Genomic DNA, 25,608 nt, shown 5'->3' with positions numbered 1-25,608 from the left:
AAACTTAATTTGTTTTTTGTTACTTACCTAGTAGATTTCTAGTTTTAGTTTACGTATAATTACTGGTGCTCTCCTGCTGCCTATGCCACGCTATCCGCACAATTTGAAACAAAGCATTTTTATGTACGACTCCTACGTCATTACGAATTGTTGTAAGGAAGTTAAAATACGTTTCGTAGCAGAATTCCCAGATGTTCCTGTTTCACACAGAGACAGTGTTCGGATTCTTGTGAACAAATTGAGATAATTCAGGGTCTGTTCTTGATAAGAAGCAAAGGGTAAAACAAACGTTGATTTACGATCAAACAGACATTTTCATGTCGTCTGTGTGGCGAGCTACCAAGCTTTCAAACCTGAAACCATACGTTAGAAGAATTGATAGAAAATATCAGGCGGGAAAATGAAACAATTTTGGAAAAGGAACTGACACGTGTTAGTGAAAATTTCCTTTAAGAATGCCGTAAATGTGTGGATGCAGTGGGACATCATTTCCAGCACCTCGTGTAACAAGGTACGTATTCATTTTAATTGTAACTGTCAATGTTATTGTACGAACTTCTAGCACCTCGAGTTACGCGGATATTGCATACTGTTTGCCGGCAGACGCGATCTTACTTTCCGCCGCGCTAACCGCCGTTCCGCGGACGACTCGACAGAGAAAGGCACTTTATAAGAGGGAAAGAAACCACAATTCTTCGCTGGTACAAGTTTGTGGATGAGATGACATCTATGAAGTGATAAAAATGCAGTTTTGAAGCTCATTTGATCAGTGTTACAGTCTTGAGGTCGTTTTGTAAATAGCAGTTGACACCTCATGTAAATTTGAGCTGCATACAGTCTGTCATCTATTTTTTTAGGGACTTTCAATGTTTTTCCTGTAGTTTACGGTTATTACAAGCATAAGAAAACAGTTTTCGTTGTGACGTTTCAGGAGAACACACACTCCCTTCATCAGACATTTATTTTTATTTAGACTAAAGATACAGTTATAACAATGGTTAGCAATTTTTTAAACGAAAAGAATCCGTTATATAATGGATGTTGTCAATGTTACATTGTTGTAATATAGCAACTTAACTGTGAAAAGAAGCATGAAGGGAGCGTGTGTTCTCCTGAAACGTTACAACGAAAATCTGTTTTCTTATGCTTGTAATAACCGTAAACTACAGGAACATAATATATATTTATGCCATGTTGATCATTTATTACATACTCTTTCAGAGATACTTGGAAGAACGAATTAAGACTGAAAACATATGTATCACCGATTAAGACCATAGATGGTAGCTTTTCACACCGAAACATAGAACATGACAACTTGTGACGGAGACCTGCTGTTCTTAAATAGTCGACTACATAAAATAAATTAGAAGTTTTTCGTGTCTCATAGAATGATACCTCTCCTCCCTTCGCCGAGTCCAGATCCAGGTAAGGAGTGACAGCATAGATGTAGTCATCTGTTTTCAAGGATGTCTAACTTATTAGCATTGTATTAATTAATTATGAATTAGGAATTAATTAAAATATAAATGCATATAGAACTGGTTGTTTCACAGCAGCTATTCCTTGCCAGCAATTATGGCCATTCTAATGTTTACTTTGCTTCTTCAGGAACTGCAAAGACTGTTTTCTATTCCAAAATAGTAACGTAGTCAAATAACCTACCCATAATATTGATTGTGAGTGATATACATTTGATAAATGCATTTTAACCAATGGACCATATACAATAAATTTATTCTAGTCCTCTTACCTTGTTCATTTTTATTTTACAATTTGTCTTGAAGAGAATCCACCCTACGGCCATTCCTACAAAATATGTGCCAATTCTTGTCCAAGGCTTGTCGTACACCACGTCGAAGTTCGCCAGCTGTTCCTCGGTGCTGTTTGTGGAATTAGCAAAGAGACATTTAGTGTGGAGTAATCCTTGTAATATATATAGTTGGAAAATGTTCGGCTTGTACTCATTTAATTTTCTTAACCTTTATTTTAATTTAAAATCTTTGTGTTGTAAAACAAATTTCTACCTCATTGTCATATTCTGGATACATTTAATAAAATGAAGGTAGAGTCCAAGCTGGATTGATTTCAATCAGGTGATTTTAAAAAAATCACTAATTTATATCACACCAAAAAAATATAGAATAATGTACATAAGGATTTTGTAGATATCAGAATCACTTATGGTAAAAGTATATTAATATTGTGCTTTGTTTATTTGGCTCTAAGAAAGAAAAAGAGTGGGAAAAAAATGCGAAAGGAAATGCAAACTGTAAACACACGTAAATTTATCTTGAAATAAACTTCAATATTTTTTATGGGAAAAATTAGCAAACAATTTGTGTAGACAAATAAATAAATATACAAAATACTAATCATGTTAAACCTTAAATAGTGCCATTATCATTAAGCAGTAAATAAACAAGGCAGCTGATACTTTGCAAACTATCATTTAAAAAATAACCAAAATTCAGTTACAAAAAGACTTTGAAACATATTTTAAGTTACAATTATAGATTACATCTAGAAAGTTTTGTTTTCATTGGAAGAAAAGTTAATGAAATTATTACAGTTTCATTAACACACTCAACAAACATTTCCATAGTAGGTTCATATATATATATATATATATATATATATATATATATATATATATATATGATAAACAGAAAAATGTATATTTACATATATTTTTTATTTACTTTAATCAAACTGTTCAAATATTTTACAGGGCCGATTACTAGAGAAAGCCTTTCTATTAAAAAAATCATATATCTACATGTAGGGTGCCAAAAACCATGCAAGCAATTTTAAAAAAATCAAAAGAATAAAAAAAAATATATTTTAAATGAAAATCGTGATTTTTGACCACCCTGGTTGGGTCTATACAATAATGCATATGTAATGATTTATGAAATTTGTATTTATATTACTTATTTACACAGTTATAATTTCTAAAGTTAAAAATAGTTAATGTAAAAACATTTCCAAATTATGGTATTAAAGTATTGAAAGTATAAAGTCAAATCTAAAGTAAGTCTACTTTAGTTTTCCAAATGTATTATAACCGTAGTTACATAGAACAAAAATATTTCCTGCACGAAGGTAAAGGAAACGGTAATTAGCGATGTGTTATGTACCAAGAAAAGATGAACAACTGCAGCGTGAAAATTAACATAGGGTGCAGGAAAAGTGGATACAGGTCAGTGAAATTGGCCCGTACTTATCGAGAAAAATCACCAAACTTTGGAAAATTTTAATACTGGTTATATCTACAAAGTTTAACTACTAGAAATTTAAAAACTATTTTACTTAACCGATATAAAATGTGGAAACGAAATAGAATATACTGAAAATACTTAAATAATAATAATAATGCATTTAGTCTGCCCCATATGCTTGATTTCACAAGTCTTCATACTTAATGTTAAGGACATCGTAGTCATTTTGCTGAAATTAATTGGAAGTGAATTGAAGGCTTGGATGTAAATCAAGGTAAGTGATATTTTGGTGGGTTCAGAGTTTATTAAGAAAAAAGGTTATTAGAATCTATACTGTAGATAAATTGTTTTCGTGTCGTGTTTAGCAATTTCAGAAGGCTTCACTGAGTCCAATGCAAATTGTTTGAAATGGAATGAAAAATTGAAGGATGGAACATTTTACTTTGTAACTCGATTGATTGATTGAATTGGTGTTTTAAGTCCACATTAAGCACAGTAAGGCTAATCGGGACTGGACCTACAATTTAAAGTGGGATCCGAACTACTATGTGCCTCCACCGGGTATCGAACCCGGGACGGGACACCTTGATTACAAGGAGACGACGCTACCACGGCGCCATCGGGGAGGTTCTGTTTGTAACTCAAGAAATACCAAAATGTCACTTACCATGTTTTACACCCGAGACACCGGAGCCCTTCAATAATTATTCTTAAAGTTATAAATACTATGTATATTATTCAATGCGAATGATAAATAACAAGACATATTCTTGTCGAATTTACGCCTTATCGGGTATTTGAACAGCAAAAGCAACGTGGAAAATTTTTCACTCATGATGGAAAATGACAGAAAAGACAAATGTACGATCACCAGCAAAAATGAGATACCTATATCCTGAAATATCCGCTTTTCTGATATTCGTTATGTGCGATGACTCTAAAGCGATGAGTCAACTTCAATACCAATTTTTCATAGGATGTTCTGCCGTCGCCCCAGAGTTAGGCAACATGCATAAAGCATTACAGGGAAACCAGTATTTCACTAACCAAGTGCCCTTTTTTTGCTGGTGACTGTACGTACCTAATGAGGAACTGAACATATGATTTAAGAGCGTGAGTAGGTGGAAAGATATGCTTTTTCTCGCTCCCTTCTACCCATAATGTCTACTTCTAAGAAATGAATACAAATTTGTCTTTTTAATACTTACTTAGGTCTGTGATCATTTTGATAGGCCACATAAGCTGTTGTGATCCAGGAACTTATCAGAAACATTGTCAAGGATATCACAGAAAAATAAAACTTTCTGAAAATCAAAATGACACCAATTATTCAAAAATAGAATAAGAAAGAAAATTAGAACATTACACCAGGTTTTGTTTTGAATATATACGACATTATTTTATATCAGTTTCATTTGTCATGTTCGGCAAAATAGAATTCTTATATGCATTTATTCTTTGCTTTATAAGTGTTGTGATAAGTGATATTTACTCATAGTGCTTCATATCAACAGAATATGACCTTGTTAACTTTGTAAATAAAACTAGGTAAGTTTCAATACATGTATAAAAAATGAAATTTGGTTCTAAAGTTGAATTTTCATTCAATTTTGATCTCTTTAAATCATTAATAGGGGCAGGCATATTTCGTTTTTGACGAAAACACGAAATGTGAAATAACACATTCTAATCTTAATTTTTAATGTTTCTGAAAGGTGTGAGGTGCATTTTCCTACCCTATTTTAATACGAAATAAGCTCTTGAACATGAAATTTTGCGTTTATTTACCGACGCGACACTTTCTAAAGTTTGAATTATCCTAGTTATGCAATTTACTGAAAATTGATTAATTCTGCTGTAAATATTTGAGAAGCAAGAATTAATAAACTTAATACTCTGGAAACTACATAAATGTACTATTAGAAGGGTTGTGTTTATTTTGTAATAAGTGCAGTTTTTAAATAAAATTTTGGATTATGTTCACAGTTTTACAACCAAAATGTCATTTTATATACCGTCTTTGATCCGTTTTTTTTTTCACCGCAATAACACCGACATTTTATTTTATTTACCGCTTTTGATCCCGAAATTGACTGTTTTTGTACCGAAATTTTGCTCTTTTATTTACCAAAAATATGTGCCTCTACTCAAAAACGTTAAATATGAACTCCAAACTTTTGTTCAAGATTTAGAAGGATTGTTACAAACTTTTAGAATATAAACGTAACGCATAAAGTATTAATCCACATCCAAATCAGATTTTAATTAACGAATGTAAAGAGTTTCAAGTTTCATTCCCTTATTTGGTAATACCACAGATGATCTGTGGTAATACAATTTACACAATTCGATTGTTGTCGTACTGTATAAGGTCACATGATGATAAACCCTGTTGTATAGTAACTCACACTAACACCATATTTACGTTTAAAGCACTACTATGTACTATCCATCTGCAGTTGGTTTCTACTATGTAGTGGTTCTGAAAACTTCTATTGAAAGTTTAAAACTGTTAAATGCTATTTTTATGTAGTGTTGATCGTTTTTCAGTTACTGAAACGATGTACTGTATTGGAAACTCTCCTTTTGATTACTATATGTGTATGTTTGTAATTGTATTGAGAGCCTGTACCATGCATTAACTTTGCGTTTTGATCAAGTACAAGAGATCATGGATAATTGTCAATCAATTAGCATGATGCAACTTAATGGTATTTCATGAAGAAACATTGTCCACGGATTGATGGGAACTAACCAGTTCCTCAGCGAACTTTTTACAGTCCAGTGTTAGCGCAGTTATTTTAATGAAGTTGCAAATTGATTCTTTTTCTGTTTCTCATGCCAGCCTAAGTTTATTAAAAATATAGTGTAAAAAAATTGTAATTCGCTTAACATAGAAGTAAAAAGGTGAAGAAAGTTATGCACAATAAGACAAGATACAGGAGCATTCATGTGTTGGAAGTGCAAAGTGCACAGACACTACGTTTTATTTGTTAACACATAATAATAGCATTTATAGTACGGTCTTCAATCTCAACTAAACATTTCGTATATAAATTTAATTGATTTGAACCATGTTCATCCAATGAAACGGAGCAAACAAAGAAAATAGTAATAAACAACAAACGTGACTGTCTTAATCCTGGTATTTTCCAAGTTTCCCAACATTGTTTCGCTATTATGATAACTATCACATCTTGAAAGTTATTTGTAGTAAATACAATTGACACTTTCCGCATATCTCTGTTATATGCGTTGATAACTTTATCTTACTCTCTATACAAATTGATCAGGTATAAGCTTGTCATTAATATTTTTAACTATGATACTAACCACCTAAAATGACTGCTTGACATCTAAAGTTTATTATTTGTGTTAAAACAGTACGTAGACAAGCAAACCAAGAAAGCAGGAGATTGTAGAGCCTTCTAAATTTCTGGTGATAATGCCCCACAAAGTTAATTATTTAAATAACATTCATATTAGAAGAATAATCACATTTTTGAAACCTAAAGAATATATAAGTTAATATTACTTCATTGGATAGTCAGAAATAAGACTGTTCTCTTCCTCCATATTATGTAAATTTTGCTTAACTAGCTTGGAGGTTGTTAGGAATTTTTGTAGATAGCGATCCGGCCGTTGATAAAACTTAAATATAAATAACATTAATAATAATTAATATGATAATACTTCTACTAGATCCACCAAATGACTGAAATTTCAAGTGCAACTGTTTTTCATTACCTTTTTACGTTTCATATAGTTAGTGTACTGAAATGTATGCATGTATATAAATGTATGTATAATTTGGACACACCTCGTTAAAAAAAAAAACTACAAATGTTTGAGAGAGATATTTATCATCAAGTTCACATTCTGTAACCTATCACTTTAAAATATTTTTTATTTATTTTGAAAACTGTGGAACCATTTATTCTTTGGTTTAACATTGTAGAATATGAAAGTAGCATAAACTGCATTCCACACTCTTTTTTTCTATCTGATGATTTTTTTCAGTTTGGTTATTGTGTTCGAATACTAACAAATTGAACTTTATTTATGCTACCAAGTACAGGGTGATTATAAAGTCCCATGACATTTTTGGGAAATCGGCGACTAATAACAAAATAAATGGTACTACAGTACAGAAGAGACACGAAAACACAAAATTAACGCTTTTCCACATGACCTCCACAAAAGTAACACATTTCCACATGACCTCCATAAAAGTAACACTATTCCCCATGACCTGCGAAGTGGGCGGTGCACCGTCTTGTTGGAAGACCACTGTACCAAGGATACCATCATCCAACAACTGCGGCTCTAGGAATATGTCGAGGTAAGTGTCTCCATTGATTGTTTGTTCCACAAACATGAATGGCCCATAGACTTTTTGTTTGGTCATGCCGAGCCAGACATTCACTTTCGGAGTGTCCCTTTGCCATTCGATGGTATCATTGGGCGGCTCAATGCCCCATATTCGACAATTATGATGGTTCACATGTCCACAAACGTGGAATGTAGCCTTGTCGCTGAAAAGGATGTTGTCCATTACCTGTTCCTGATGTGCAGTCTCACAGAGATCGAAGATGTGGAAAAGTGTTATTTCTGTGGAGGTCATGTGGAAAAGCGTTGATTTTGTGATTTGGTGGTGTCTCTTCTGTACTGCAGTACCATTTATTTTGTTATTAGTCGCAGATTTCCCAAAAATGTCTTGGGACTTTATAATCACCCTGTATAAAAACTATATCCTTTATGCTTATTTGTAACTTGAATCGAACTATGCCAATTTCCTCATCTTTAGAATGACCATGTGAGCAAGATGAAAAACAATGCTTCGAATAGCACACGTTTCGATTGTGCACATTTTAGTGTAATTTTGTTGCTGATTGTGTTAAACAATTATTATTGCTGGGAAAAGATAACACCATGTTACATGCTAACGCTGCTTGTAAACAAATACTTACTTCACTGCTACAATGAGGAAAATTATTCCAAAGACAAAATACTGTGTGTCGTTCGCAAGGTACCAGCTCCATCTCATACACTGAAAAATTAAACACATTATTTCATGAGTTCATGTAGTACAATAAACAATGGCATAGAAGATAATAAAAGCAGAGATGTAGCTAGAGATTTCTCCGTCCTGTGAGAAAATTTAATTTGGCGTTCCTTGCTATGAATTCAGCACCATGACCTCTTCCCTCCCCCATTTAGGGTACATGTCATTTTCTCTTATTTTACCCCAGAACCTATAAGGAATGCACAGGACAAATTACATAACTTTTTGTCTGAAATGCATGCGTTTCTTTACAGCAGAACTTCTGTCTTTTAGCTGTTGCAAAATTCAGTTACTAATACATAATTATCTTGCGACATAAACTTGGAAATGATAATTTGACATTACGTGTTATTTTCTTTTCGGTATAGGGTTATTCCATGTCAAATCAACAAGGTCCTCAACCGCTATTTTTTTATTCAGTTTTTGGGTCAGTCGAGGTGAGAAAATATGCGAAGTTACAGATCCATATCTTTTGTATTTCCAAAATTAATGGGGTGAGTGTAAATAGTGTGATTTATACCATTTTTTTCAAAATCTTGTTAACTTTAAATTGAAATATTTTGGCAATCAGGTCACAGAAGTGATTCAGACGGCGATTGGATGGAAAGGTCTTGAAGGGTTCTTTCCCACTACCTTTGCCTATGTCAAGGTTAAAAAAAAGAAATCAATTGAAGGTGGTGACATGGGTATGCAGTATCTTGTGTGAAACAGCATTTCAAGGCTTTCCAACGTTGTCTGAATCATTTCTACACGTTCCCTGATTGCCGAAACATTGCAATTTAAAGTTAACATATTTGAAAAATTGTAAAAATCACACATTTTACACCCCTGTAATTTCGGAAATACAAAAGATATGGATCTGCAACTTTGCATACTTTCCTACCTCAAGTGGCCCTTCTAGTATACCAAATTTCAAATTAATCAAAATATGTGAGGTTGAGAAGTGCCTCTTCATTGGTTGATTTCACATGGAAAGGTACTGTAGTAAATTTTATCCCCAACATGAATACACCAAGAACAAAGATATTGTACTTATAGTCTGGAGCTCACCACTGCCAAAGTTGAGAAAATCAAATGTTTTCGATTGACCACCTATCATATGATCATAATGATCGTTGATATGTGTGCAGTGTTGCTCAGCTGAAGGTGGGTATGTGGTTTTGTAACATGTGATCAAATAACATTCAAGTTCCCTGAAAACAAAACATGCCCTTCGAAACGTTGGCAAGCATTAAGTCGAGAGCTCCAAACTGTAAATACTTTTTAGAACATTTTTGTGTTACTATATGGAATATAGGGTGCAATTATTACAGCGTGGGGAGATCATCAATAGTACAGTATTTCTAATAGAAAAACATTGCAAGAATGTAATTTGCTTTACATAAATTAGAATACAGAGACAAAGTATAATTTCATAACTGATGCTATTAATTGATACTGAGAGTTATTTTTTTGTATCTAGTACTGCAGCTGTACTATGTCTTAATTCATAAACTTATGTAACCCTAAGCCCGACCCTGTGGCCGAGTGGTTAGAACATCGCGCTGCGACGCCAAGGGTACCGGGTTAGAATCCCGGTCGGGCTTGGTTGTTCGTGAATGTCCATTCATCAATTTCATCATTTCATCACTCATCCCCATCTTCGCAAATTAGCCATGAGGCACAAAACGCGAAGTAAAATAAACTAAATCAATCAATCAATCAATCAATTATGCAACCCTACATGAAGAAATACAGGGTTACCCCCAAAAAAGGTAACCGAACGCATAAGGTAACCGAAACTTATACTACCGTACTGTATTGCTGTTGGCTGAAATTCATGGCGAAGTATATTGAAACACAAGTATGGACGACGACTTGTAGAACACATAGTTGTACGATAAATAATATGGTACAATGTATTGCAGTATTGTAATGTTATATGTAGCAATGTAGTATCGTAACGAACCTTAAAGTTCGTGGGATCTGAACCAGTTAACTGTTGGGGTGATGTAGACTACTCATCATTCATCCTCTTGATGAGACCACTCGTCATTGACATGACGAGTTATTGCTTGGCATGCGAAAGGTACAAATAAACACAAAGGAATTAAACTACTGAAAAGACAATGGCAACTCGTTGGATTTTGTGAACCGTTGAACCTGTATCATGGCTGGGTGTAGGATAATTACCTGTCTAACTGAAGTCTCTGAGCTGAATCGAAAATAGCGAAGTCCTCTGTGAGCTTCTCTCTAAGTGTTGACCAAAGCGAGCTTCCACTATCGACCTCCTGTCTTGCTGACCTCCTCTCTCTACCAACTCAATTCCCAAAGTCCAGTCACTTCCCAGCTTGTCTCACCTCTATATTCCCTGGCCATCGAGCTCTTCCTCGATGCCGAATCGCCGAATCGTGTTTATTATAATTGCTACCATGCAAACCGCTGACACCAAACCCAGAAGTGTTACCTGTTTCCTGAATGCTCAGGAGGTTTGCATGGCACAACACAACGCATTGTAAACATGCCTAAGAGGCTTGAGACAGCTGAGAAAAACAAGTGAATGCCCTGGTCAACATGAAGCGTTCAGAGAGACTTAATAAAATAAACATACAATCCTATGGATTGATACGTTCGCGCCTTCTAGGAAAAATTTTCTCCTTTGAAAATTTAAAAGTCAAATCGCAAAGCTTGACATGACTCAGGTTCGCCAATTCCATATATTTTCTTAAAAAACCCAAATATACAAAAGAAATACACCATAACTGTCTGTTGTTTACTGCATCCTGAAGGAAAGAAATTTTTCATTCCCTAAACTCTAAAATGAATAATACCCTTAATACTAACAAATTCGTATGTTTATACGATGTAAAAAAACAATAATATATACTATTATAGGACTAAAAATCACAAACGTTCGTGTCGTTGAGCGATAAAACTCTTAATGTATCACATGTGCGTGTACGTAATATGTATTATGTATAATCGCTCATCAACCTGCTCCTAGTCAAGAGTCTGTGATGTCTCGCCACGCGGTAACGACTCTGTGTGTTCCGCGAGGCAAGCGGTTGGAGCGTCGTGCAAGATGGAACGGAATTCACAATGTTTATGTATAGTTCCACTTGATATAGACTCTTCAAACAAATAGAAAAACCTTAAAAAGGTGCACAAGTAAGTACACGTAAGTAAGCATGTAAAACATTGTCACTTCTCACTGTTTTGTCCGTGTGAAAGCCTGATGATAGCAAAGTGCGTATGTTTTACGAACTATGTAGCCACTGCACTCCTAACATCGTTGAATATATGAACTTGCATGGCTGTGTTGCACATTCCAATGTATTATTATACAATATTCAATGCATATAGTGAGTTACACTGAAAACTGTCGCTGGTAAAACTTAATTATAGCGTTCAATTTTCTCTTCTACGTTTAAACTGTACACTGTATACACATCTATGGCGTGGTGAATACCTTTGTATGACTGCACACAAAATTAATAATCTTCCAAGTGACAAAACTATGTGCTTGAATTTAAATATCAAATAAATGTTCTGCGAACAAATGTGTCGCTTTCAATATTCCATGTTGGTGAGAAGAAAAAAAAAATAAAAAAATAACAATAATACCTGCATGCGACAAACATATACATAAAATATTGTCACTAAAGCATGCTTTCTAAAATGTTCGAAAGTGCTGGAATTATGTTTTTTATTGCTTGCATGTCTGTTTATTTATCCAAAGTGCAAAATTTCACCGTAAAAAAAATTAGGCACTAATTGATGCACTGGTCAATTGACACCACTGATGCTTGTCGCTTCCTTGCAGTATAATGTAAACTTGCATGCATATAAAACTAGTTCTTATGCATGACACAAAACTGAAAATGTGTATAAGGACTATGGAAAAGTACTGTTTCCCATAATGCATGTTAAATGACCAAATAGATACACATGATAGGAGCTCGCATGTGTATGTGTAGAAACACTGTAGCACAATTCTGTAATTATTGTTTGTGACCAGAACTGCTGTTTGTAGAAAGTACGTTTGCTATACTTCTTCTTCTTCTCTGTGGATTGCTTGTCGTCTTGACTGCATGGGGCAATGTAAAAAAATGTGGTAAATTACCCGTAGAACTTGGGAAATGGGGAAAAGTTGTTGTTTGAACTGCAAACAATGTGGAGGGAAATTTTATCTAGCTCCATCACTAGGTGTTGTTGATAATATATAGTCCGCTATACTGGGAAATGTATGGTTGACTACATCCTTCCTGTAAAAGGTAGTCTCCGTGTAGTAATTAGAAATGTCTGCATGTCTCCCTCAAATTGGTGGTGACGAGTCTCTTCTTGAAATAGTACTTAAAATGTCTGCATGTCTCCCTCGTAGAATGATACTCAGTCTTTCTGCCTGGTAATAGTAGACTGCCTGCGGATGTCAGTCATGAAAAATGCCCATGGATGGTGTAGGCATTGCTTGTCCATGGCCTTCCGTATAGACAGGTTAGGTTGAATAAAGGGAAAATTATGACAAAGAAAGGAAATTGCAATAGGATGGGTATATATAATTCAAGTATGCATGTACACAAAACCAACTAATTTCCACTGCCTTTTCTTTAAAATTAAATTAAATTGTCTCATCAAAAATAAAATATGATTAAAATAAATTGATAAAATAATTGCCATAACTCTTTGAAAATAAATAAGGAAAATTCAAATAAAATATCCAACCGTAATTAAAATATTAATGTCCATGATTAATGTGTTGCCTTAACCTATTAATTATTACTGCGCTGCTCTGAATTAATCTGTTTTGCAAGCTGATGATGCTTATAAAAATAATATCCTAGGGTTGCGGTTAATAACATTCCAAATAACAAAAACTAATATCGACATTGGCAAAGGATTTAGGATTAATTCTTGAAATGAAATGTTCTTACTAATTGATTGATTAAGTTGTTTTAAAGCAAGTTCAAGCGGAGTCCATTGGGGAATAGTGAAATCAGATAAATTCTTGGGAATATTAGGTAGTAACTCAATTTCCTTCATTTTGACTTGTTCGAAAGCTAACATTCTTGTGTGTAAAATTTGTTGATCCACAATAATTTGCGAAAAATCCTGATAATTAAAAAATAAAGATTGGCCTTCGGTAAGCTGAACTGATCTGTGCGTGTTCAAATTATTATTCAAATTCTGAATCACAATAAATTGACCTGAACCTGATATTAAAATACCATTGCGTGTTCTGATAAACTGAAATAATTTATTGTCAGTAATAGATTTCACTTCAAAATTACAAAATGTAGAATTAATAAACAAAAGTAAGTGTTGCAAGCATGTTCTAAATGCTACTTCTGAGTTTCGTTGAAACTCCAGGTGGTAACAAATATAGCATTAGGGAATTAAAAAGGTGAAATTAAAATTTGAAACACAATAAAAATAATAAAAACTTTCTCAATTTCAAATTTCCTTTAAACAAAAAAAATTTATCCACTCAAAACTTCTTGAGTCCGCCGTATACCTCAAATCACTTGGTCGTGTAAACAGACCCGCCGCGGAAAAGTATACTTGACCCATATAAGAATAGTGTGTCAATTCCTTAGGTATGTTTAAACAAAATAAATAAAGAATAGTTATGCTATATATTGGAATATAAATACAAATTACTAGTTATTACCTACTGTACTAAAATTAACATGAAGTTAATCAGTAATTAATTTATTGCTGCATTGTCGAATAAGATGCAAATTGGGTAAGTGAGCTAAATTTCCTAATAATAAATATTAATAATAATAATAATAATTTCTCAAATTATAACATTTGTGGTAAACCACACTGTTTAAATTTGGAAAGGCTAACGATGCCATGGCGACTTTTGCTGCACATGCCTGTGCTAATCACCGAGGCTTAGCCTGGCATGTTGCTAATAATCTTGATTATTCTAAGTGCATAAAGTGCTAAAATTGCCCTTTTGTAGAAATTTCCCTGATTTTATCAAAATGTCGTTTATCTTTATCCTGATTTTAACCAACTGTACGTCGATTTCCCAAAAACTTACTTACTATAAATATCTCTTATGAAAAACGGGAAAATTTTGCGAGAAAACGCAAAAAAAAATTTCGTCTTGTTGTTCCTTTGGAAAATTATTGGTCGTGATTAGTCTGAAGTGCATAAATGCGACGTTTTATGGCAAAAATTATTTATGTAACAAAAATTATCCCTAACATAGTTTACATGAAGTTCTATCGTGAAAATCAACTTCTGATGGCTATATGCGTAACTAAACTGTTCCCTAAAATTGTAATGGACGACCGCCACTAATGCGAAAAAAAATATGCAAAGCCTATGGTAAGTGTTTTCGGAGCTTCTAGCGTGTTCAAAGTACTCGGGAGAGCGCTTGAGTGCAGAAAAGGAATTCGCTGATACCAGACATTCTAAATTGTGCAAGGTTGCATTTGTGGTCGCTGGACGTAACTGAAAATTTCTCTATGGCGACAACGAAAGCTCTGGCAAGTTCGCTGCCGTGATCGGCGACTTCGGGTACGTTCGGGTTCCGTTCGGGATAGCGAACGAAAAAAAATCGTTGCTTTGGGCAACAAGCAAAGGTGCGGAAGAAGAAAATGCAACGCCATGATTCGCTGACCACCAGCATGACGCGTTAAAGTTTACAAAACTTTAACTTACTACAAACAAAGTTTAGTAAGCGCTGCGGGAGTTCGAAATAAAGTCAAGGTCTTTGAAATGACGTAATAAATGGGATGGAAAGAGAAAAAACTTCGTTGTGCTTGCGACAGCGTGTTACTAGAACACTTCCGCGCTCGTAATAACAACAGTTGGGAAGCTGTTAGCAAACTAAATGACTAATAAACCTTGCATAAAGTACAATCAAACGTAAAAAATGAATTATACTTAAAATTTAAATCGTAATGAATATAAAATTCTAAGCGAACGTGAAGTCGTAAAAAATATGGTCTGTAAATGATACAACAGGTTCGGGAACCTGAAAATTTGGCTTACTTTCTGCTTTTAAAGTAACACTTGAAACTTTCTCGGCTTTTACTGGTAACTGATTCGCAAATGACTCTTTAACTTTTACAACTGGCTGAACACAGGGTGAAATAGGCAATTCACTTTCCATTTGGCGACTGTTTTGAACAAAATTAAGATCCTTGCTTACGGCAAATTTCTGAACTCTATCTTTAACGGATAAAATATTCTTCGGCAAATCTATACTGTCGTCCTTAGTGACTAAACTATTTCTGGATGCATCCTGAACTTCTTCTTGTATCCTAGGGTGAATAATAATGGACTGAGGCAGTGGAGGGGGAATTGGCGGGTGACTCGCTTTTAATGGTACCACTTCAACAATCGGTGCAACATCGTCGTAAATCTGATCAATGGGCGGTGAATCATTAAATTTGCTTAACGGTAATTCGTTGGTACACTCATGGTCATAAATAATAGATTTCTTGCGGTGACATTGAAAATAATAGATTATGAAAATTATAAAAATACTAATAATAAATGTTGTTAATAATAAAATTGTAATTATATTATAAGGATAGTCAAAGGACTTGTTCAACAGATAAATAAAATTAGAAGCTTTTACGTGTGGAAGTAATCCGTTTAAAATAACTAAAATCGCAATGATTTTCATGTTGCTTAGGCAATCAAAACAAACAGTTCTTCAAAACTAACACGTACTTTAAGCCTGCCTAGTTTAATTAGTAGATAGTTTAACTCAACTTTTAATTATTTCTGACTCTAGGCTCAATTATCTGCGTAATTTATTTATTTAATATAATTTATTTATTCTCTAAATTTATTAGCACTGTTTAACTTATCTTATTTTAAATTTTACTGCAAACTTCTCTTATGTTATTTTCAGGTGTTAACGTTATGTTTAAATTCTTTGAAATCAATCGAACCGTAAAAAATTGAGACTGATTTACTCCTGACTACCTGAAATAAAATAATAATTATTATTTATGCGATCTTTAAATGCATTAAAATACTAACATCACTAAAACTTGAAGAATCTTTAATTCTCTCTACTCATTCTAAAATATGCTTAGCATATTATTGTGGCAAAGCTTTAAACTAAAACCGTTGTGGTTTACTCATAATCATTCTGCGATGGCAGAATGGATTTCCAGGATTTTGGTCTAGATCCAATATCCGAAGGAAAATACTTGTTATTGGAGCGCAATAAAATATCTTGACGTCGACGTCTACATATTCATAAAATATAAATATTCTCATAACTGGCGCTTAAAAATAAACTTTGCTAATATAATCATATACCTTCTTCTGAAGAGTAACTATAAAATTCTAGTGATGTATTCGCTGAGCTAGTATTATTACATACTGCAAAAACTTTTGTGCCTAAAGCACATTTATTAAATAATAAGTCTGCTTTTAATTGTTAATATTATTAGTGCTGTTTTATTATAAATTAATATTATGTCACGCAAGTGAAACAAAAAAGTTAAATCTGTTACTTATATAAATTTTCAATTTTAGTGACCATTGTCCGCGCGTGAGTCCGCGTTGTCCTCTTGACGATCTTCATCTTCACCTGCCAAATTCTCTTCGCCTTCACCGTCATCTGGCGCATAATATTTTTTGAGTCTCTGGACGGCAATAGAGTCCACTACTGTCTTTCCGCGCTTGTTTTGGAATTCCACCAGGTATGTATTGGGATTCTCTTCTTGAATAACTGTGGCTGGGCCTTTATAAATACCTGAAAAGCACCGTGCGGTTCCAATTTTCTGGGTGCTGTCAAAAATTAATACTTGATCGCCTGGTTGAAACTTGATCTGTTTCCTCTTCTGATCATAATATTTCTTCACTTCAACATGTCGTTTTGCTAAGTTATCCGTAGCATTGGTTCTTGCTTTCTCCAATACTCGGAACCGTACATCTTTCTCCACATTTTCACAGCTTGGTGTGTGTAATGCAAGCTCCCAGGGCAAAGTAGGTTGGAATCCATGTACTAAAAAGAATGGGCTATACCGCAAATTCTGATTCCTGGTAGTATTGTAACTAAATACACTTGGCTGTAAATATTGGACCCAATCAGTGTGTTTTGAGTTGACATAACACTTCATTATACTCTGTAAGACCCCGTGGTTACGTTCCGAAAGACCTATAGAGTTATGAAGACCGACTGGTGAAAACTTGATGGTGATTCCCAATTTAGTGCCAAGTTCCTGGAAAAGCTTAGATTTAAATGCAGATCCCCGATCCGTGTAGATATCCTGTGGGGCTCCGTAGCGTAACACAATCTCCTCATACACAAATTCTGCTGCTGTACTGGCCGTGCAATCCGCAACTGGTTTGGCTATTAAATAGCGCGTCCCAAAATCTGTTGCAGCGATTATGTATCGATGACGAAGATTGGATGAAGGAGGATATGGGCCTGAAAAATCTAGACAAATCCTCTGGAATGGCTTCTGCGCGGGAAAGGTGCACAGTTCCCCTGCTGGTAGACCTGGACGGCGTTTATTCTGCTGGCATGTTATACATTCCCTAATTTTCCTCTGTATAAATAACTTCATATTAGGAAAATAAATTCTTGGTAAGGCCACATTGTAACACTTGGTAAATCCAAGATGAGAACCTCCTATGGGTGAAGCGTGGAGTGTCTCAATGACAGAATCACGTAACGTCATGGGAATGCATAATAATTTCTTAGTAGTAGCTCCTAATTTCTGCTGTCTATATAATAATCCATCTTCCAACACATGATGATAAACCTGCCTCTGGATGTGTAAAGGTAATGTTCCATCGTCCCTGGCTGGGTCCTCCAAAACTTTAATAATTGGGCCAAAAAATGAATCCTGTCTCTGATGTTCTGCGACATCTGTGCTTGCATCAAATAAAGTAAGTGTCCTGGGTTCGGGAATGTCCTCTTCAGTGTTGCCATCCTCTATGCTTTCTCCACATTCTCTGCTGAGGGGATCGGCGATATTCTCCGTAGTTTTAACATGGATCGGTGTAAATGAAAAATCCTCCAAAAGGTTGCTCCATCGAAGAAGCTTTGAGCTCAAATTACGGGATGTCCTAATGTACGTAATTGCTTTGTTGTCCGTATATAAATCAAAATGGCGGCCAACAAGATAAAATCTAAATGATCTGAAAGCATATAAAATTGCTGTTAATTCTTGCTCAATAACACTCAATCTTTTTTCAGTGTCGGTCAACGTTCTACTGCAGTACGCACATGGCAAGTACTCTCCTTCTGCATTGGGCTGCATTAATACGCCACTGACCGCATGAGATGAAGCATCGGTGAAAACCTTGGTGTTCTTCGCTGGATCGTACGGTAACAAAACAGGTGCAGTAATTAAAGCTTCCTTTAATTTCTCAAATGCCGATTGTTGTTCAGGACCCCATGTAAATTTCTTGCCCTTACGAATTAAACCCTGTAATGGTGATGCAATATCAGAAAAATTCTTGACATATCTCCTCACGTAGCTGCAAAGACCTAAAAACATTTTAACCTTCTTCGTGGTGGTGGGAACCTTATAACTCTTAATGGATGACAGTATTCTATCACTTATACGATAGCCATATTTGCCCACATTGTGGCCCAAGGCAATTGTCTCATAGTATCCAAATGAACATTTAGGTACAGCCAATTTCAATCCGGCAGATCGTAAACATTGAAACATTTTCTCTAAATTGACCAACATATCCTTAAATGTATTGGCAAAAACAAACATGTCATCGATATAAAAGGCGAAATTATTGTCGTTCATCCCCGCTGTAGCGAGCTGAACACATCGGGTCATTGCCGCAGGAGAAGTCACATGTCCCATAGGTGTAAAGTTCATCGCAAATTGTCCCCTGGCTGGTATAGTAAAGGCAGTGTACTTTTTCGATTGTTCTTCTAATGGTATTTGAAAAAATCCTTGTTTCAAGTCAGCACTACAGTAGTAGCTCTTACCGGCCATATTGTGCAAGATCTCTGAGATGTTTCCTATAGAAACTGCATCGAAAACGGACCTGGCATTCAGCAATCGAAAATCTTGCACCATGCGATAAGCTCCTGATTTCTTCTTGACAAGAAAAACTGGTGAATTGTACGGTGATGTCGTAGGACTGATGACCCCTGCTTCTAACAAGTTGTCAATTTGCTGGTTAATTTCCTTACGCAGGTGAACTGGTATAGGGTAGGCTGGGACGTGAAATTCCGAATCGTCCTTTAACTTTATACGATGCGTATAATTAGTGGCACAACCAATGTCTTGCTCAGACCAAGAAAATACATCTACATACTTTTCTAATAATTGTCTAAGTTGCAATTTCTGATCGGGTTCTAATGCTGGATTTATGTCAAATTTAGTAATGTCGTGCACTGGTTTTGTCACGGTGCCAGTCTCCTTGGTCACCATAACGTTAGGTCCTTCGTCGTCTGCAATATGACGTGAAGCTGGTACTGGATTTTGCCATGCCTCTGCGGTACCTAAGCGTGCCCCTTTCCTAATTTTAACTTTGTAAGAATTTGGATTAGTAATCCAAATTAAAAATGACTCCGGATTTACAATGGCTCGAGGCACCATTAAGCCTGTGTCCATTTGAAACTGTAAATCTGGCTCCAAATAAGTTAAATTTTGATTACTAGAATTTGTCAATTTGACAGGAATACACAAATGAGATCTAGGTTTGATTCTAATTTGTCTGGAAGTTACAAATTCCGGCACATATAAATCCCTGATCAGACTAGCAACTTTTATGGAAACGTCAAAGGTCTTTCGGTGTTCCGTCCTTAACTGGTTTCGCGGAGGAGTACCAAATCTCCTCAATGTGAGTCGATTTTGATCAAAATCCAAATTTGCTTTATGAGCTCTTAAGAAATCGTTTCCCAGGATTGTCCCATGTTCAAAATTTGGAATCATCCGAAAAGGATGGGTAAAATTGCGGCCGTTTATTGCAAAAGTTAATAGGACAATCTCTTTGATTTCAATTTGTTCTTTTGCTACTCCCCTTATGGCCGTATGAATTTTGAAACGTTTGGCGGTTGTAGGAATGCCTCGATCACTGGTGACGGATACTTGGCTTCCGGAATCCACGAGAAACCTCTGGCGTTGTCCCCCTAATACTGCGTTAATATAAATTAATTCCTCATAGGGGAAAGTAGAGACTGATATCTGTTTACCAACGAAATCTGCGCATACGTCTCTTCTATGGGCAGTCATTGTTCGTTTAAAGCCTCCGTGTTCTGAAAACAAGTGGCTGCTGTGTGATTAGGGTAATTACAAATTGAGCAGCGTGGTCTCCCCCGTTGCTCTTCCCTGTTTTCCTGGTCTCGCCCTGCTGAAGACGAGGAACCCCGCGAGTTCTGTCCGCGGAAGTTTCCACGTCCTCGCCATTGTTGGGTATTGCCGTATCGCCTATTGCGATCTGTGTTGTTACCATTATTATTATGTCCATTCCTGTACCCCCTATTGAATTGTCGTCTATTATTATTACCCCGATAGGAGCCTCTATAATTATTACTTGACCGATAATTATCCTTATTATAATGTTCTCTAAATTGTTTTGGAGTAGATGAGTCGGTGCCAGGGTTCTGGTTTTGATCCTCCAAACCATCCAATCTCAAAGTGAGACTGGCTAATCTCGCTTCCAGACCAGTTTCCTGAGCCTGGACTTGAGCTTTGGTATTGTGAGGATTGTTAAATAACTTTAGTTGCTCAACCTCCTTTTGCAACGCTTTGTATTTTGCCTCAATGTCTGCAGTGGGTCGCGCTTGCGCTGACTCAGCAGTAACCAGATTGTTACTCTGCAGTAAAATCTGCTGCTGTTGCGAAAGTGCTGATGGATTATGCAAAGGAGAGAATAAACTCTCTCTTTGATCTTCGTACCTCAATTCCTTCAGCTTGCGCTGTCTCATCAAAAATTGGAGTTTCTCAAAGGATTTTAAATCTTTAAGCAACCCATGCACGGACTCATACTCTTTATGGTGGATATCTTTCATGTAATCCACCTGTAAACCTAATATGATCTGTTTGATCTGTTGTTGAATACTCATTTTAGGGTCTGCCTTGAGTAGAAGTAATTGTTTGTCCCGAACATAATTCGTAACTGGCTCAGTTTCTTTGTGTAATCTATAACGAATTTGCTCCTCGATCTGGAGTTGATCCAAGGACCCTGTAAATTCGTCTTTAAATTTCTTCTGTATCTCCTCGTAAGTAACTTCCTGATCTTCCGTACCATCTCTCCAGGTCTGGTACCATCGTAATGCTGGCCCGGCCAGAAGGGCTGGAAATAATTCCAGTTTACGGGCATTATTCCATCCATTTAATATGGCAAGGTTATCCACTTTATCTAAAAATTTTGAAACGTCCTCCCCGGCTATCCCTTGAAATGGGATACCCTCTAAAATAGTTGGGGGAACAAACTGCGACTGAGCCATTGTTGCGAATTGTGTTTGGTTTAAATTTCTAAAATCCTGATCCTGTTGCTCTAATTGTGGTTCACATCTCTGTTTTTCCAATAATTCTCGCTGAAGGCGTCTAGTTAAAATTGGGCTACGTTTAAATTTGGGGGTGGAACTTGCAGCTGGGCCGCTGACATCTAAATGAAAACTTGTAGTCCCTCGTGCTATATCTAACAATTGATCTAATGTTTCGTCGAGTTCATCAGCAAGGTGAAAGCTCGACATCTATCATGGCACCAATAACTTCCTCTCCCCCCATAAATGCAAAAGCTTTAAGTCCTATGTATTTTCAAAATGAAATATGGCAAAGACATACTAACAAAACTAAATAAATGAGCAAAATTTTGGGGTGGGATTGAATTTAAACTGGTTAAAAATTTCTTTTCATTTCTAAAAAAAATGAAAAGACCCGCAAATCTCCATCATGTAACGAAATTTAGCTAGGGGTTTAAATTTAAACTGGTTAACATTAACTGCAATTCTTTTCATTTCCGAAAAATGAAAAGGCCTCAAGCACTCCACCACGTGTCGAACCTTAAAGTTCGTGGGATCTGAACCAGTTAACTGTTGGGGTGATGTAGACTACTCATCATTCATCCTCTTGATGAGACCACTCGTCATTGACATGACGAGTTATTGCTTGGCATGCGAAAGGTACAAATAAACACAAAGGAATTAAACTACTGAAAAGACAATGGCAACTCGTTGGATTTTGTGAACCGTTGAACCTGTATCATGGCTGGGTGTAGGATAATTACCTGTCTAACTGAAGTCTCTGAGCTGAATCGAAAATAGCGAAGTCCTCTGTGAGCTTCTCTCTAAGTGTTGACCAAAGCGAGCTTCCACTATCGACCTCCTGTCTTGCTGACCTCCTCTCTCTACCAACTCAATTCCCAAAGTCCAGTCACTTCCCAGCTTGTCTCACCTCTATATTCCCTGGCCATCGAGCTCTTCCTCGATGCCGAATCGCCGAATCGTGTTTATTATAATTGCTACCATGCAAACCGCTGACACCAAACCCAGAAGTGTTACCTGTTTCCTGAATGCTCAGGAGGTTTGCATGGCACAACACAACGCATTGTAAACATGCCTAAGAGGCTTGAGACAGCTGAGAAAAACAAGTGAATGCCCTGGTCAACATGAAGCGTTCAGAGAGACTTAATAAAATAAACATACAATCCTATGGATTGATACGGTATACATAATACAACGGTTCTACATTTTGGTTACCTTTTTTGGGGCCACCCTGTATAACTGTTCTACATTTCTCTTACCTTTTTTTGGCCACCCTGTATAACATAAAAAGCAAAAACAAATGAAGGTTTTCATTTTACTCTTCCTCATATATTTAGAATCTTAAAATATTTGATATTATAGGTTGCTTTGTAGTCATGAATCTCACTCTCTCTCGCTCTCCCCCCCCCCCCTCGATATAACTTTCCTGCGTTCTTGTTAGAGCAAAGATTTAAACGTACATATGCCGAGTTAGCCTTTGGGCTTTCTCTTTCACTAGAACTTGCATATATCCGTTAACAAGAAATCAAATCACACGGAATAGGAAGTATGATCACTGTTAGAGTTGACGAGCTGTATCTTTGCGGGTGGCCTTGGCTACTCCGCGCAGAGTGTGAGAGAGATACGTTTATGTAGTTGCCACCTACTCGCCCTTCGGGTGGTCGACAGCAAGGACAGAACGCAAGGATAATGACGCGCAGCCGGTAGCTCTTCCCCCTTGCTACTCCGCAGTCGGGCTTAGGCAGGGTTCACCCGCAAAGATACAGCTCGTCAACTTCTAGTTCATGCAGAGGGAGATTTATTTAATAAAAATGGATCGTGAAATCGTGATGTATTGAAAGTATACTCTGTTCCAGGAGTCTGTGGAGCTAGAAAACGTAAACTAGTCCTCAAGCAGAAACTCGAGAGGGCACCACCAATGAACGCGAGGGAAGGAAAGGGGACAACGCGGCTGTGGGTACCAACAGTTTGCAGCATCTCTCTCCACCCATTCGCTTTCTTTCCTTCTCTACAGTTACGCGCAGCGTTGCTGCACAGACTCCTTGGACAAATTGTATGTAATTTGATTGGTTAGATTTGATTCATTTTACTTCGCATTTCTGTCACTCTTGGCTAATCGCGGAGATGAAGATTAGTGGTGATGAAATTAATGAAGGAACACTCATAATGAACGCCCAAGCCGGGATTCGTACCGAAAACCCCTGTCTGTAGGTAATTTGTCAATTTTAGGCATGGCAGAAATACGAAGTAAACTAAACCAAATTTTGTACCACTTGATACTATTTCTAAATAACTCACCATCTCCTTTTCGGGAAAGAGTGTGTGTATATAGAGAGCATTTCTCCACCAGTATTTGGGGCAGTTGATGTGGTCCGTTGTCCACGGCTCTATAACTGAGTATGCATTGAACCACTTGTAGCACACTTCCGCTATTCCCAGCACGAAGAGAAATGGTGGTGTCAATCTGCAACACAAAACAGAGGAGCATATATTCAGGAGGAGAAATACTTTGCAACACATTATGATACCATGATAAAAACTACGACAAACGTGTGCAGAAAAAATTCCAATGACCAATGCGGAATTTGTTCAAAATTATGAAAAACTCAATATGCTGACCAAGGCAGAAATGTATTTCATTATAAAACATAAACTAAACGTAACGTTTCAACCTTCTAGAAAGGTCTTCTTCAGACTCTGCACCAAGTACAAATGTAACACTGTACAAAACAGGACGATATATATATACAAACATTACTCCCCTCCAGACTATTAGAAAGTTGTTCTGGAACATTCTAGCAGGTGGCTTTCCCTTGTCAACTGTACTTTCATCTGAAAGTGAATGTGGTTGTACTCTTTATCTCACGCTCTTTTTCCTTCATTCTTCTTCCTTCTTCTCTCCTCTTTCGCTCTTGTCCTTTCCACTCTTTCTAACACCTTCTTCCATTCTTTGTTTATCTACAGTCCCCCATTCTAGTTCATTGTGTCTTCTTCACCTTTCTTCTCTATTTCCTTGGCTTCCTTCCATTTTGTCACTAGCATTCTCTTCTCCCTTCCTATCTGCTTAGCCTCATCCCACTCTATGTCATGTCCTGTTTCTCTCGTGTGTTTAAATATCGCATCTCTCTCTCTCTTAAGTCGTACATCATCCCTATGTTGTTTCAAACTGTCTTTCAGCCTCTTTTTCGTTTCTCCTATGTACACATTCTGATATTCTTCACATTTCACTTCGTAGTTGATCCCTTCCTCTTCTCTGTTTTCCTTTTTCTTGTTTGCATTCTTCGTTATTTTTAAGATGCTTCTCCCTCCCTGAGAGTCTGAAGAAGACCTTGCTAGAAGGTTGAAGCGTTACGTTTAGATTATGTTTCATAGTAAAATAAATTTCTGCCTTGGTCAGCATATTGAGTTTTTCATATCATGGAAACAAGGCTTAATGGTGTGATAATTGTTCAAAATTGCACAATAAGAATAGGCCAAAAAGACAAGGGACTAATTGTACTGACTGATCATCAAGAATGCAAAACTCCAAAGACTCTAGACCAGCGGGTCTCAACTTTTTACTCATTGTACCCTTTAGTCGTAACTAAAGATCTAACGTACCCCACCATAGGTTTTCTTCGAATAGTGGGGTTTGGTGAATCATTTTGGCTGACTGATTGGTGGGGTGTTTTTGATATGTTGGATGCGTGCAATAGAGCAAAATGGCATTCCGGCTGTATGCGGAAAGATGGTAAACAAACCATTGAAGGATAGCCCCAAAAACCATTCACGATAGCCCCACGGTCCATTTCCGGCAAGGTTAGGTTAGGTAAGCATAGTTAAAAAAAAATCTCGTAAAAAGAGGCACGTTTGGAAACACTGGCGAGACCGCGTGACTTTTGATGCTCGCGCCA

At 36.3% G+C, this 25,608-nt stretch overlaps 1 protein-coding gene across 1 annotated transcript in view; it reads right to left on the bottom strand.

The window, feature by feature from the left end:
• LOC145981469 (nose resistant to fluoxetine protein 6-like) overlaps window positions 1–25,608 on the bottom strand; it is a 146,937-nt gene that overhangs the window by 10,693 nt on the left and 110,636 nt on the right. Inside the window, exons 9-12 of the mRNA XM_083114700.1 lie at window positions 24,014–24,179; window positions 8,192–8,271; window positions 4,430–4,525; window positions 1,754–1,883 (exon numbers count right to left, since the gene is read on the bottom strand). Of these exons, the coding sequence (XP_082970826.1) occupies window positions 1,754–1,883; window positions 4,430–4,525; window positions 8,192–8,271; window positions 24,014–24,179 (472 nt within the window). The remainder of the gene's footprint in view (window positions 1–1,753; window positions 1,884–4,429; window positions 4,526–8,191; window positions 8,272–24,013; window positions 24,180–25,608) is intronic.

The sequence above is a fragment of the Lepisma saccharinum genome, chromosome 29 (genome assembly GCF_977018435.1).
Source record: "Lepisma saccharinum chromosome 29, izLepSacc3.1, whole genome shotgun sequence".
Lineage (NCBI taxonomy): Eukaryota > Metazoa > Arthropoda > Insecta > Zygentoma > Lepismatidae > Lepisma > Lepisma saccharinum.
Note: the sequence above shows the minus strand (reverse complement) of the source record. Positions and strands in the feature narration are given on the sequence as shown.